Source organism: Crotalus tigris, unplaced genomic scaffold, assembly GCF_016545835.1.
Source record: "Crotalus tigris isolate CLP2741 ecotype Arizona unplaced genomic scaffold, ASM1654583v1 scf7180000017589.2436309, whole genome shotgun sequence".
NCBI lineage: Eukaryota > Metazoa > Chordata > Lepidosauria > Squamata > Viperidae > Crotalus > Crotalus tigris.
Genome location: NW_024096495.1, coordinates 1,101,264 through 1,117,344, shown reverse-complemented (window position 1 = coordinate 1,117,344; position 16,081 = coordinate 1,101,264). Strand labels below are relative to the sequence as shown.

At 38.9% G+C, this 16,081-nt stretch overlaps 1 protein-coding gene across 4 annotated transcripts in view; it reads right to left on the bottom strand.

Moving 5' to 3' along the window:
• Positions 1-16,081, bottom strand: part of POLA1 (DNA polymerase alpha 1, catalytic subunit) — a 274,677-nt gene that overhangs the window by 225,259 nt on the left and 33,337 nt on the right. For all 4 annotated transcript variants that reach the window (XM_039363127.1, XM_039363155.1, XM_039363137.1 and 1 more), the window contains exons 14-20: positions 15,525-15,663; positions 14,726-14,880; positions 12,036-12,120; positions 10,474-10,535; positions 6,916-7,005; positions 4,968-5,084; positions 1,321-1,496 (exon numbers count right to left, since the gene is read on the bottom strand). In XM_039363127.1, the coding sequence (XP_039219061.1) occupies positions 1,321-1,496; positions 4,968-5,084; positions 6,916-7,005; positions 10,474-10,535; positions 12,036-12,120; positions 14,726-14,880; positions 15,525-15,663 (824 nt within the window). The remainder of the gene's footprint in view (positions 1-1,320; positions 1,497-4,967; positions 5,085-6,915; positions 7,006-10,473; positions 10,536-12,035; positions 12,121-14,725; positions 14,881-15,524; positions 15,664-16,081) is intronic.

Below are 16,081 nucleotides of genomic sequence, written 5' to 3'. Positions count from 1 at the left end.
AGACACAAACATCTTCTGATTACTTTTTAATATATGTTTTACAACAAAAGAATACAAATTTTAAGTTAATGTTAAGAAAAAAAAAGAAAAGTAATAGAAAACTGAAAAAAATAAAGAAAAGAGATAGAAAACAAGAAAAAAGCAAAACATAAATAAAGTGATTTCCAATATAATACACTTATATTTTATACTCTTTCTCTAAGGTTACATCAAAGTTTCCTTCTTTCCATAATCTACCCTTCCTAATAATCAAATCCATAAATCGCAAGGGCATTTTTTTCAGCAAAAAGTTCATAAGGGATCTTCTTCTTACTTTTATGTAAGACTTTTATTAATGCTAGTAGATATTCCCACTGCCAAGAAACAAGAATTTTAAAAAGGCTCTTTTGAACCAATGGAAGCTATTGTCAAGTTTTATGGAAGTGTGTAGAGTTATTTTTCAGGAAGATATCCCAATTCTGAGTAATTTACCATTCTCCTCCAGTAACCATTCCCCTCAGGACTATCCTCACACAGACTGATATAGCTTTAAATCTGCCTCCAATGACATTAATGGGCAATCAAAAAGTTACTACCTCCAGTCAGTTTTTCTCTTTTCCTTTGACACCAGGGGTGTCAAACTTGCAATGTCACATGAAGTGTCGTGACATATCGTGACTTTTTTCCCATTGCTGGCAATGGGGTGGGCAGTTTTGCCATGATGCATCAGGCCCGTGGGCCGGCAGTTTGACACCCCTGCTCTAAGACATTCAAATACAACAGGGAAACTGCTACAAAAGTCAGAACATCTCTTAGAACAGCGGTTCTCAACCTGTGGGTCGAACGACCATTTCACGGGGGTCGCCAAACAACGCGATCCGCCATTTTTTTGTCGGCTGGCGGCACCGCGCACGTGCGCCGTGCATGAGGGATGCCGCTGTACATGCGCACCGCGCATGGGGCCACCGCCGCACATGTGCGCCGCGCATGGGGGCGCTGCCACGCATGCATGCCGTACATGGGGACGCCACCGCGCATGCGCGCCGTGCCCTTATGACCGGGGTCGCCCAAAAAAAAGGTTGAGAACTACTGTCTTAGAAAGTTCCTCATGTCTCTAATGCTTGTGGCTTTGTCTTTTGAGCCAATCATTGTTTTATCCACTGCTCACAACTGGGTGATTTTATGATGACTATCCATACCAGGAGTGAGTAATTAATTTTCCCAAGGGGCCACATGAGAAACTGGGATTGTTGTAGAGGAAAGGTACCGCCACCCTGGGATCCGTACAGAGACAGCCAAAGGGCCAGATGTGGCCTGTGCAGGTCTGATCCAGATTCATACCTGTACATATTTCGGATTTCTTCAGCTGGAATTGTTACTCTTTCTGTTTTTAAAATCTGACTGACAAGTTCAGACAAATGGTAACTTTTACAATGAATCAACTCTTTTGCTGAAATTTCTACATCACAAACCATTCGACCACAAGTTGCATTCTTCTCAGCAAATCCACTACGACCCTTGACAAAGAAGGAAAATATATATATTAAGAGCTTGTTACAAGAAGATTTGTGTTCTGAGCCAGTGCCATAGTTTACATAAATTACAAATGACTCTCTAGGGTCAATAAATTATCTGAATTGTCATCTGTCACAACACTGAAGAGAAAAATGTATGGTTAACAAACAGCTATAATTTATGTTTTTGATTCCATAGTCCAACAGGAAGAGTTTCAATCAAATCCAACCACTTCCACATTATTTTTCATGAAATAAAATATATTTACTGTGGAGTAATCTTAAATATTACCTATGTTCCAAGAAGAATTTGAGCATACCAATAAGCACTGAATCATTCAAAAATCAAATATTGTAATGATCCTTTGCAGGCAATAAGTGCATTACAAATGAAACCATACAATTTTTCTTACTGAACATTAGGAAAAATTGCTACTTCTATTACTACTTTGAAGGTGAGACACAGCCACATACAGATAGTCCTCGACCTACGACCACAATTGAGCCCAAAATTTCTGTTGCAAAGTGAGACAATTGTTAAGTGAGTTTTGCTCCATTTTACAACCTTTCTTGTCAGTTGTTAAGTGAATCACTGCAATTGTTAAGTTAGTAACATAGTTATTAAGTGAATCTGGCTTCCCTTTTAACTTTGCTTGTCAGAAGGTTGCAAAAGGTGATCACATGACCCCATGACACTGCAACCATCATAAATATAAACCAGTTGCCAAGTGTCATGGGGGTCATAACCATGGGGATGCTGCAAGGTCATAAGTGTGAAAAACGGTCATAAGTCACTTTTTTTACTTTGAACAGTCACTAAATGAACTGTCGTAAATCAAAGACTACCTGTATACAGTTTCAATTTCTTCAGACCAAGAACTACTACTGCGGTCAACAAAATGTTGCATGCATTTGCCCTCTGATACCTTAAGTTTCATAAATGATACAGAAAAAGCAAACAGTATGACAATCATTTCAATACAAATATATATATGTATGTATGTGTAAGTGTGTGTATGGGTACTATATCTGCAAAATCTATTCACAGAAATCATTAAGTAATTATTCTGGATACACAAGTAGTCCTTGATTTATGACAGGTCACTTAGCGACCCTTCAAAGTTATGACAGACACCTTTAAAGTGCTTACGACCCAGTCCTGAATTTACGTCCATTGCAGCAATTGTTCACTCTTTACCACCAACCATGCCCACCACTTATTTCCCCCCATCCTGCCCCACCGGGTCCCCAGAGGCACTGGGTCTGCTCTGCAACCCTACTGGTTTCACACGCTGCTCCTACCCCCCACTTCTCCCATCATCGGTCACTCAACTTTTGAAGATCTCCAGATCTGAGGTTGGGGTAGAGATTGTGCCGTGTTGCTGAGCCACATGGCACAATCCCACAAGTGACCGTTCTTTTCTGAGTGAAAAATAACCCTGGTGAAGCTTTTCAGTTTTACTTTCATCACTGCAAGCTAGCCTTAGCTATCCCAGCATTGATAATGAAAGAAGGATTTCTTCTCCTCACTAGGGCTAGGCTTAGCTTCCTCAGCTTTAGCTGTACTAGTTTTATGCTAAGTCTAGTCCTAGCAAAAAGAATCCTCCTGGTTTTCCTTTCATTGTTAAAACTGGGAAGCTAAGGCTAACTCTAGCAAGGAGAAGAAATCCTCCCAAGTTTCATCATTTTTAACGCTGGGGAAGCTAAGGCTAGCCTCTAGCAATGAAAGGAAATCAGGGAGGATTCCTTCTCTTTAGGGCTAGCCTTAGCTCCCTTAGCAGTAGCTGTGCTAGGGTAAAGCTAGCATAGATAATACTGGGGGAGCTTAGGCTAGCATCTATGGCTAGCATCTTAGGCTAGCATCTAACTCAGCGTTTCTCAACGTTTGTGTGACGGCGACCCCCGTCACACGGACGCGACACGCATGCGCGGCGCCCCCCATGCGCGGGGCTGCACGCATGCACGGGGGCCGCCCCCATGCGCGACGCTGCACGCATGCACGGGGGCCACCCCCATGCATGGCGCGCATGCACGGCGGCACCCCCATGCGCGGCACGCATGCACAGCGGCGCCCCCTGAGGGGGGGAAATGGCGGATCACGTTGTTTGGCGACCCCCGTAAAATGGTTGTTCGACCCCAAGTGGGGTCGCGACCCATAGGTTGAGAACCGCTGATCTAACTAATGTTGGGGGGACTTAGGCTAGCATCTAGCATTGGTAGATGAAAGGAAAACCAAGAGCTTCACCAGTGTTATTTTTCACTCAGAAAACTGTGGCTGCTAGTGGGATTGTGCCATATGGTACACCAACGGAGTGGCCTGACCTCCTAAGCTCTAAGATCTTCGAAAAGCTAAGTGTATGATTGTAATGGGATTGGGAAGGAGACTCAAGTGGCTATGGGAACCTCCAAGGGGAGGGAAGAGGAGCATGAGATATCTCAAGGGGTGGGAGTTGGCCTTGGGAGGTCTGAGGCAGGTTAGAGTCTCCTCAACCCTTGAGGCAACTCATGCTCCACTTAATGACCTGTGTATTTATTTAAGGAATGCATTGGGGAGAGTAGGAATAGATCATTAAAGTAAGTGGTTTATTCAATTATTTGTCAAATTTATTTGTCAGCTATCTCACTGTGGGACTAGTCTAGATGATTTACAATAATAAAAAGAAACAAATGAAAGGAATGTAAATAGAACAAAAGTACAATAATAGAACCTATAAAATGAACGATGAAAAATGAACACAATAAAAGTACATTAATGATGTTCACTTAACGGCTCTCTCAACTATCAACTATAATAGCAGGGGTCTATTACTGTTGCAACTGCAGGACTATATGTATAGCAAATTATGAATTATATACAATGTTTTTAATGGAACAAGCACTAGTGGCTGGACACTTCTTCCCTCTATCACATTCCCCAACCCCACTTCAAAAGATTTAGGGAAACTCTGATACAAATTTGGAAGATAAACAAAACTTCCAAGGAGAAATAAAGCAAAGTAGCATTAGTGGTACATCTGCTTGCATTACATTAGATATACAGGTGGTGTTCATTCAACTCAGGAACCATTCAAACTCACAATGAAAATGAACAACTGATAGTTACTATTGGCCAAGAGAGTTCTGGCTGTCACAGCATCCCCATGATCAGGTCATGTGATTGTGATCCAAGTTGGTACCCGGCTCATGATTAAGACATTGCAATGAGCCAAACTTATGTGATTGCAATTTCCAACATATCCTGTCGCTTTCCCACAAGCAAAGTCAATGGTGAAGCCAGCAGGAAGTTTTATGTTGTACTTACATGAGATCCATGGTTAACAAGGCAATCAAGACTGCCAGCACTGCTGTTGCTAAGTGGCATGGTCACATGACATCACCCTCTTTGACTTTATTTAATAATGACAATGTAATGCAGCAGTTAAAATAACTCATTTTTAATCATGCAAAGCAGTTTAGATGTAAGTAGCATTTTACCCCAAGTTTTGGCATGTTTGATCTCCTTAGTCGACCTATCTTGGACCAATGAGGAACTTTGCAAAAGTTAATTCTCTGGAGGAGAAGCTCCAGATCAAAACCATAAATATTATGACCCTGAAAAAGAATGAATGAATCAATGAATCAATGCCCAGAATAATTTGCTCAATATATTCAGTACAAAACTATACAGATGGTAAGTGTCTATAGTATTTGAAGGCTTGCTTCAAAAAGAACAGAACTAGTGTCTACATATCAAAGGTGTATCATTCTCTCTAAAATCAATTCTTTCTTACCAAAATCACTTTATATTCAGCAGTAAAAGTAATGGTGGAATTTTACTAACATAACAAGAGAGGGATACATTGAGTTTTGGAATTTTTTTCTATAGTTCCATTCAGAGTCAAGGGGAAAGAAGATGGTGGCACTCTTAGAATGGAAGACTTTATAACATTACAAACTACTACCGTGTTTCTCCAAAAGTAAGACCTACCCCCAAAATAAGCCCTAGCTTGATTTTTGGTGGTGGGTCTAATATAGGCCCTACCCCCAAAATAAGCCCTTGTTTGGGGGTGAGGCGCACCCGTAAAACTCAAGCTATAGCGGGGGGGGGGGGGTGAGCTGCCCCACACACCCTGCACCCATTTACCAGGCCTTCTATGAATCGACACCTGCCCCTCCTCATTGGCCCACTTCTTTTGCGTTGTTGTCCCCCAACCTACATTTCACCATCAGAGGCCTTTCCGGAAGGCCTCTGCAGCCAAGAATTGAGCTACAGATTGAATCCGAAATGCTGAATGAAGCTGCTCCTTCGGCCACAGAAGAAGTGGGCCAGCTGGGTGGGGCTGTAGGTGCCGCCACCACGGAGTGGAAAAGACACCCCCCCACCCCCAAAATAAGACCGGGTGCCTCTTTGGAGACAAAAATAAAAATAAGACCGGGTCTTATTTTGGGGGAAACATGATACCTAACTGGTTCTTCCATAGGGATATATGCAGTCCCTGGTTCTGGTGCATTTTCTATCTTTCTTGGGCCAGCTTTCACAAACACACATTTACACACATATATCAAATTTGTCCCTTCCTGTTGTATTTTTGAAAAATTGTTTTGCAAATGGGGGAAGAGTCCTAATCCTTTCACAAAATTTCCTTCCAACATTATGTTGAAAGGAATCTGTATTTTTCTGTTAATGGAAAAACATGTAACGTCTATGTATGCAAATACATATGATTTCTGTCTCCTCTTGTTGCATTGTAAATACACAACTGGAAAGCATACAACAGGCTATATATGCTTTTTTAACACACTCTTTTGCAGCTCCCCTTACATTAAGAATAAAAATATAGTAATTGAGATCAAGGCAAAACAACCAAATAAAAACTGATCAAATAGTGAATGAGAAAGTCTTTTTTTTTTCTTGAACATTTCATGAAAACTGGAAAACAGCAGTTTGATTATCCCAGTCCAAATGCTTGAAATGCTTAGTCACTTCTTCCCTGAACAGGGGGGTTAATAGGGAGCAGGGAATCTGCAAGAGAAAGCAGCAGCTCCTCCTATTCCCTCTATCACTCATCCTTCCAGGATGGTGCAGCAGGGAGTAGCTTAGGACAGTGGGGCTTCTTGCCTGCTTGCTTGTTGATGAGGAACATTGTCCATGGGGTCGCAATGGGTCGGACACGACTTCGCAACTAACAACAACAATCTCATCTATATATTCATTCACATGCACTCGCTCTGTGATTAGCAGGGTAATAGACATAAATTGAATTAGCCTAAATCCCCATATTTCTAATGAGATGGGAAGACACTGATGGTGATTGTTCCTTCTCTAAGGAGCAACCTCCTTTCATTCACTAGCTACAATATTTTCTCCAAAATATTTCTCAATATTTTGAGAAATCCAGCCATTGAAAATAGGGAAAAGATCATTACAGAAACAGTTACTTACCACAATAACATCTGGATCAATTTTATGAATCTTTGCCAGAAGAAAACCCAGTAGTGTTCTTTCTGTTGTGGCAATTTCTATTTTGCCATTCTAAACAAAATTAACAAAAACTATTACTGCCCCAGAAATTAAAATGATTTTTAAAAATCTATTTATTGTAATCCCATACTTATCTTCTGGAACTAGTATCATTAAAACATAGATTAACTAAATCCAGAAATCCATACTAGATTACAACAGAATACTTTATGTAAAGTCCTAACTACCCATTTATTTATTTATTAAATATATACTTTTGTTTCTGGTTGCTTGATAATCAAGGCTGCTTACAATAGTTATAATGCAAAATGCAGGAAAAACAATGACATAACCAAAATACAGATAAATGTCAAACACCAAATAAAAAAGAAATAAACAACTAAAATGAACAAAAATGGCAAGATGCACTTTTAACAACATGCTAAATACTGGGAGAGTGGGGAACAAAAATCAGGTGATTTTAGCCTAATTTTACTTATAGAAGCTCACAGGGTTATTTTTATCCAGACCTTCTTGGACAATCCAGCCTACCTCATAGGATTGTTGTGGGGAGAAATAAAGGATCAAATACTATGTATACCACTAAGTGCCCAAATGAAAGAGGGATATTAAAAATAAACAAATAAATAAATAATAAGATAGGAAGTCCCATAGATTGAGTATAAGCTGTTTCCTGCATTGAAGGTCAGTAAAGATAATCTAAATTGTGTCCAGCAAGCAGCTAGTAGCTAGCACAGATCTTTCAGTATAGGACAGTGGTGGCGAACCTATGGCACACGTGCCACAGGCAGCACTCAGAGCCCTCTCTTTGGGCACGCGTGCCATGCCCCGGAGATGGCAACTGTCCCTCTTCAACCATCCACCCACTAACTCGCTAAGGTCCCATGTGGCCGGATGCAACCCAGTACGGCTGGTTTCCCTCCCCCCTGTCCCATCCCTCCTGGCCTCACATGCTCTCCTTTTCCTGGGCACAACCCACTGCATAGCCTCCTCAGCTGTCGGTGGCCATTCAGCTCAGAGGTGGCTTCTCTGAACTGCTAACGGCGGGCTGCGGAGCCCCAGAGTGCGCCAGTCGAGGGGCCGGCAGGCTGTGGCTGCTGACAGGCACTGTCGGGCCCCCTGTGCTCACTGGCCTCTGTGTGCAGGGGCCGATGGTGTCAGGCAGCAGCCACCCCGGCCCCTGCATCGCCTTGCCTTGCCTCACCCTGCAGGACGAGCCTCCTGCCCACCACCCCACCTGTCAGAGACCCCCTGGATCTCCCCTAACCCTGCCTGGCCCCCACAGGCATCCCTCCCCATGAGCAACATCGTGATGACCACGCCCACCTTGGCTACACCCACCCAGTCTGCCATGACCACCACAGCGACGCCCACCCAGTGGGCCACGCCCACCCAGTGGGCCACGCCCACCCAGTGGGCCATGTCCACCTGGCATTCGGCGATAAATAAGTGGGTTTTGGGTTGCAGTTTGGGCACTCGGTCTCTAAAAGGTTTACCATCCCTGGTATAGGAAGTATACAATTCTAGTACTCTTTACCCATCAACAGCTTCTCTATTGCATTTTGTACCAGACTCTGATACAAATTCCGACCTCTTAACAGCAATCAGATATAGAAAACACTGCAGTTAAGATGGGATGTAACCAAGGCATAGATACCTATCACTACAGCTGGCCAGCTCAAGAAGAGCTGCTCTTGTCTCACTCACTGTAATTGTGTAATTGCCTTGTGCTCAAGGAAACATTAAACATATTATTTACTTAGCAAATTTATATGCCACCATCTTAAGCAAATAACTCTGGTTGGCTCATACACAAAAGCAGTAAAGATGGCATAAATAACAAATGCAACAATCTTAATAAAATAAGAACACAAAATGCAATCACACATTCATCAATATTAGGCTCCAAGAACAACCTGGCCTAATGCCTGTGTGAAAAGCCAGGTGTTTTCAGCCTTCTGGAAGACCAACAGGGTTGCCGCCACCTGGCTCTCTGATGGAAAGCTGTTTCATAGGGCAGAACCTGCAGTGGAGAATGCACATCTCCTGAGCTCCAGAAGATGGCACTATTTCAGTGATGGGACTGATTTCTCTTAAGCAAAGGGCCAATCCTAGACTAGATGTTTCAAACAGACAAAAAAGGCAAAAGTGGGGTAAACAAGTAGCGCTCTCATTTCTCTTTAAATTCTGTACACATCTATAAGCTAGAAGGAACCTATATGAAACTGATAATTACTGAGGTTGTTTCATGCTTTCATTGCATCCAGAGAACAGGCAAGCATTTTCTATCAGGAAATCTGCCTCAAGAGTCATACAGAAGGATATTAAATAAGCCTAAAAGGAGGCCCCATTTTGTATTTAATCTAATTATCATGAAAAGTCCTCCATGGGCAACTGGAGTCTAACTCTCTGCCCATCTGCTTCATTGCTATAGTAAACCAAGCAATCATTTCAACATTACTAGAGAAAAAAAGAATATTAAGATCATCCAACATAGATTAGATCTCTGGATGGAATGGGAGATGCCAGATGTTCAAGCTGACTTTAGAGAAAGCCAAAGAACAAATAACTTTATTGCTGATGCGTACAGGATAATTGAAAAAAACAAGGAATACCAAAAACAATACCTAACTTAATTGATTATAGAAACACCTTCAATTGAATCAATCCTGTCAAGTTGTGGAATGTGCTTAGGAAAACGGAAGTCCCAGAATATCTCATCCTCATATACAACATTTACATAATGCAGGGAACCACAGTACATATGGAACATAATAAAACAGACTGGCTCTAGGTCTGCAAAGGATTGAGACTATCCTGTATACTATCCTCTGCTCTCTTGATCTATAATGCTAGGAAAGGTGGAAGGAATAAGGAAAGGACAACTCAATTATAATGGTGAAGAATGCCCTGTGGCAAGACCTGAAGGGTCATGTGTGATAGATTGTCACAGAGTATGTGATCACTAAGAGTTAATACCAACCTGAAGGTACACAATCAAACAAACAAAAAGAAATTGGGATTTTTCAACATTACAGGAAAACAAATATAATTTTTCCCAAATTATATTCCAGATTCACTATCTGGGATTACACAATCACTGGAATATCCCAGAGCAAACTGACTTATTTCCAGGGCCTTGGATATGATTCTTGAAGTGAGACAGTGAGTTTCTGTTAATAAAATATTTATTTAGGAAAAAAAAATCAGAATCAACATTTTCATCATCTAGTACAGGGGTTCCAAACCCTGGTCCATGGACCAACCCCGATCTGCAGCATGCTAGAAACTGGGCTGCACAAACAAATGAAGCCCCATCCACGGGATGCAGGCAGCATGCAAAACCATGCCCCATCCGGTCTGCAGAAAAACCTCTCTCCACGGACTTGATCCCTGGTGCCCAAAAGGTTGGGTGCCGCTGATCTAGTGGAAAGAATCTTTGTCATCATAAAACTTTATTTTTTTTCAAAGGGGAAAGTTACAGAATGCAAAGCAATGAGAAAAAAAAACTAAACTTACCTTTTGTTTAAGGATTTCCTTGAAATCATATGGGAATATGCAATCATTTGGTTTGGAAACAACTGCAAAATATATTAAAGAAACGTAAACCAAAATGCCATACTTTAGAAGCAAATTTTAATTCATATTCTACAATGCTTTGAGGAAAGTTGCATGAAGTACCTCATTTATTCCTTTCTGATCACTTTTGTTCTTTTGTCCCTTATTCTCTGCATGTATTTGAGGAGACATGCACAAACACATATACATCCAATACTAGTGAATATCAATATTCATTACATCATACACTGATGACTCCAAACTATATATTCCTATGGCAGATCTCATTGATTTTCCAGATTCAGATTATATGTTAACTGATAGGTCTAACTGGATATCTCATAAATATTTTAAGCATATTTATTTGAGTGCAGTTTCTCCACCAGTTTTCTATGCCCACTGACATTCTTTATCCCACCCAATTATAATTCAGACAATCTTTGCTTACTAGACTTAACTTCTCTACAAGCATCCAGCTACAATTCTGTTCATATTCTGTTTTAATTACTATAGTCTTCAAAATATCCTTACTTTTTATTTACAAGACATAAGTACAGGAAATAAAACTTTCCTAGCTGCTTTTTCCAATTGGATGAAACTCATGCATTCACAAAATGTACTATAAATTTCATTTCATTAACTTTAAAATTTCTAATGTTACCTACATCCTATATTCACATCCTTACATCATAATAAACTTCAGACTATCAGCTTTGTTTCTCTCTCATTTTCACCTAATAAAGTAGGATTAGACGTTATGCCTTAATTTCCTGTCCTAATTTCAAATGCTCTTTGAAAAAATCCTTCTCAGTTAACTAGTAAAAGAGGCTTCTCTGTATTCTGTGGCCAGGGAAATAGGAAAAAAGACTAGTCATGGATAGGGGGAAAATGCTATTTCAGAGAGATCATGGATCTCCATGCAAATTTTTGTCTCTGCTTTATTAACATTGCTTCAACCATATTTTCTGTAAGAGTGTTTTCAACAGTTACAAAAAATCATTACCCACATTATGGCAACACCCAAATATACACTGATCTTCTTTAAGATGTATAATCCTAAACTCTTCTCTCAATTCATTAACTTCATTTGTTTACATTCAACTCTTATTTAGATATCAATGTAGATACCATCTTTGACAGATTTGTAAATACTGATATTGTATTGCCCACATTCATTATAGTTGCTTCTCATCCCTAATGCTATACTTATTTTCAGAGAAGGTCAAAAGATGGAGAGGGTTTTCATTCGGTAGTGACCATCCTGAAATGTAAGCACTGGTGTTAAAACTCACTAGGTCTTTTTGGGGGGGGGCAGTTTTCACACAGTGCTTATGCTTATGAAAATAGTCCACATTAAACTAGAATGTTCTTGATAGGGTAGCAAGGCAGTCCAAAATAAAACCAAAACAGTAATAATAATAATGGTTGTCAAATGATATTCAAAAGCCTATTAAAACATTTATTTGGAAAGCAGAGGAATAATTAACAGCAAATTAATACAGTAAGTTTCTAATTATACGTACCGCAGAAGTAGGTTTGAAAGGGAGGTTCAGGTGGTGCTTTGTCCAGATAAAATTTGTGATGCACTAAAGCTGTAACAGCCATAATCTATCAAAGAAAAATAGTAAAAGAATGAGAGACATTAATGAAATCATATTCTCATTCATCTGTTAACACTTGTTAAATTAAGCATAGATTTAGTAATCTATTCAATAAATCTAACCATGCATCATTATTCAGAGTTGACTACAAATTGTTTTTATTTGGAACAACCTGTCAAGAAACACTTTTCTTTGTATGATGTGTAAACACACCTTTTCTATGCAACTCATACTAATTAAAAATTAGTTCATCACTTTCTTCTTTTTCACATTTTGGGCAATTACAAAACACTTCACATAGCAATAATTAAAATAAGAATATACTTTCTTACCAACTCATTTCAATTACACATTTTTTGAAGAGACAGAAAATAATTTTATTAAGAGGTTAACCTTGTCTTGAGCAAAAGAAGTAAAAGGAAAAGCAAACTTTTTAAAAAGTTTCTTATTAATGATATTAATCAAATTTTGACAATTAAGCATAAGTACAGCAACCAAACAGGACAGGCAGACTTCAAGGATAGTTAAGACTGCAGAAAAAACTATTGCAATCAGCCTGCCTTCCATTGAGGATATCTGTACTGCATGAGCCAGAAAGAGGGCTGAGAAATAATCTACAGATTCTCACAGCCTGGACATTAATAACTACAGGTAATCCCCCAGGTATGAACATTTATTTAACAAATTTTAACAGGAATGAATTTATTCGGAAAGGATAGGTACATTAGAAATTCAAAACTGCGACCAAAAAGAGGCCTCTGTAGCCATATGACATGGATTCAGTCACTACTGCAGAAGTGGCCATTTTTAACTCTGTGACTTGCTGGACCATATGGGGTTACGAAGCTGGCAGGGGTTTGTTTGTTTTTTTGTCCCTGGACACATGGCCAAACAAGATCTGGGGATTTTTGCAGCCTGGCTTGGTACAGCATGGAGGATCTGCTGCTGCCTGGGCTTGAGGACTGGAGTGCTAGAATTGCTTCTTTAAGTATTTTAAAATATTATTTTTTGTTAGTCTACAGTACTGTACTGTTTGTAAGCACTTTGGGAACTGCTCTGCTTCTTTTTAAGTATTGTACTTTCCAAACTATTGTGTTTGTAAGTATAGTATTTTGAAAAGATAAAGTTTGTTTGCATTTGTCTTGAAACTGCTTGTAGAAATGCTAGCCAGCATCTACACAAAGCATTCTATAGTTGTGTTTCCTTGCTTTTATTTTGAAGATCAGTGTATATAACTGTAGCTTTTAGGTTTTAAATTTAAATTGCCTCCAGAAGTTGTGGGTGCCCCATCACTGGAAGCTTTTAAAAAGAGGCTGGATAGGCATTTATCACAAATACTCTCTTGTGAGAGCCATGGGTTAAGACTAAATGACCTCAAGGTCCCTTCCATTTCTGTTACTGTTGCAAGCTAAGAATTCTGTAAATCCCTCCCCCATCTCCCTCTGGGTACCTTGCTGGAGGGATATTAAGTTAATTAATGACAAGTGTTTTTTTTTTTTAATTTCCACCACCACCACCCCAAGCAACTGAAGACATTTGAGCTGATTAGCAACAAGTGGTTTAAAAAAAAAATAAAAAGCAACTGCGATCCTGCAAGCCTTCTTGGAGGCAATTTAGTTCCTGAGCCAAGTCTGCACTGGAAACAGCTAATGGGCGTCCGGTGGGAAAAGCCTCTGTTAATGATAGCAGCGATCAATTCATAAATAGGAGGAAATAGTAAGTCAGATCTTCATTCATTTAATGACCCATTTGATTCAATTAATGAATTTGGTTTTAAAAATGTGTAAAATTGAGTCTGATTCATTTGACAAATTTTTTTGACTTACAATCGTAAGGAGCAGGCTCCATTATGTTCGTACCTCAAGGACTACCTGTATTTCAACTCCTCCCTCAGGACACTGCTGTAGAACATTGCATGCCAAAACAATTAGAGTTTTTTCCACTCATGCCGTCACTCTGCTGAACACCTAATCCTCACAGCACTGTGATATGTCTAAGGATATTTACTCATGTAGTAGTGCTGTATTACTATTATCCTTCTCATCTTTCCTATTACCTTCCACTATTGGTAGCTTTGATTATATTACTTTGTTGTTTGTAAGTACAGTGCGAGCTTATGCACCAGAGACAAATTCCTTGTGTATCCAATCACACTTGGCCAATAAAGAATATTCTATTCTAAGTGGAAAGGTTCTTCTCCATGCAGACAATTAGAAATTAGTTACTATCAATATGCAACAAAATCTGTATACTTTTTAGAAAATAATGCTTTAAACTTCATTTTCTATACTCTTTTCCTTTTTTGCTCATTTGTTTTCTACATTTTCTACATTAACTATGTTGCTCTGTGATTAGACTGTATATATATTTTCTTCAAAAAGATACTCAAAATCTTCAAAAGGTTATTTATATAATAAAAATACTGATCATTAAAAAGACAGTTAAGAACAAATGCTTCAGTGTCTTGTGTTCAAAAAAGGATGAGGAATGCATCAAAAATGTGCTTCAGGCCTGAAGAATATAAAAGCAAATTTGCACAGCTATGGAAAATGTATTTTGTCAAATAACCACAACATTTTGTTTTTTCTCAACCCACAATAATCATAGCTTACCTCATTATGATGAGTCTTTGTGTTCTGAATTGTTTTCATGGCAAGGGATATGATCACAAGAGGTGGTGGAGGAAGATCCTTCACCACATTAATCAAGTCAGGTTTTAGTGCCATTAATTCCACTTTACACCAACTGACAGGCTGACTCAACAACTCTAAAGTAACACAGAAACCTTCTTTAGACATCAATAAAAGCACACTTAATATTTAAATATGGTTAATGTAATTATTTTGCTAAATAACAGTTTGCAGCAATACTAATAGCAATAGCACTTAGATTTATATACCGCTTCATAGTGCTTTACAGCCCTCTCTAAACAGTTACAGAGTCAGCATATGACCCCCAACAATCTGGCTTCTCATTTTACCGAAGGATGGAAGGGTGAGTCAACTTTGAGCAGGTCAGGATCGAACTCCTGACTATGGGCAGAGTTAGCCTACAAAACTGCATTTTAACCACACTGCACCACCACGGCTTTCTTGCAGTTTAATAATATGTTAGTAGAACTGGGCCCTGAACTCTTCAAATATAAGCTATATATTTATATTAATCCATTATATGCATCTAAATTATAAAGCAGGTATCCATAAATAAAATAAATTTATATTTATAAAATAGTACGCTATTATAAAATATGATTAAAAATATGAGCTGTACAAAATATCTGACTGTTGCTAGGTGGACAGTTTATCTGAATCCAAACAATGTACAGAGCAATCATAGGTTTAGCAGATTTCCCTTTTACATGTATCTGACTGAACTTTGTGTAAAGAAATATAATATAGAAAAGGTTCATACGTGGATTTTTTATTTCCAGCCAACTTGGTCCTTTAATCTTCCTGCTAATTAACAGAAGCTCTAAACTTGAAGTGTTTGTTCCAAATACATGAGAAAATGTCTCTCCTTTCAGATCTTGTGGTAATCGACAATATTCAGCCTGAGAATTGAAATATTAAACTATTTTACTATTAAATTGAAACAGAACTTTGCCAATTTTTATAACTGACCATTTTCTACAGATCTGTTTGTACAAGAGGCAAATAATAAAGCTCACTATGTCAGGAACCCGTACTGAAATACTCATGAGAAATGTAAAGCATTAAAAATTAAAACTTCCTAGGAGCAATAATGCACAGTTTATGCAACTTACATTACTTATAATCAAAGTGATGTAAAAGTATTCATGTATTGTATGAAGATACAAAATAGATTGATGAATTTTGTTTGGAGGATTGTCAACAGAGTGACAATGATTTATTTATGGCTAATATGTTGTTGAATTCAATGAACTCTGATATATCGTTGAATAAACTGTAGTGTAATGCAATGAACAGACTCAAGTGATAGAGTTACTT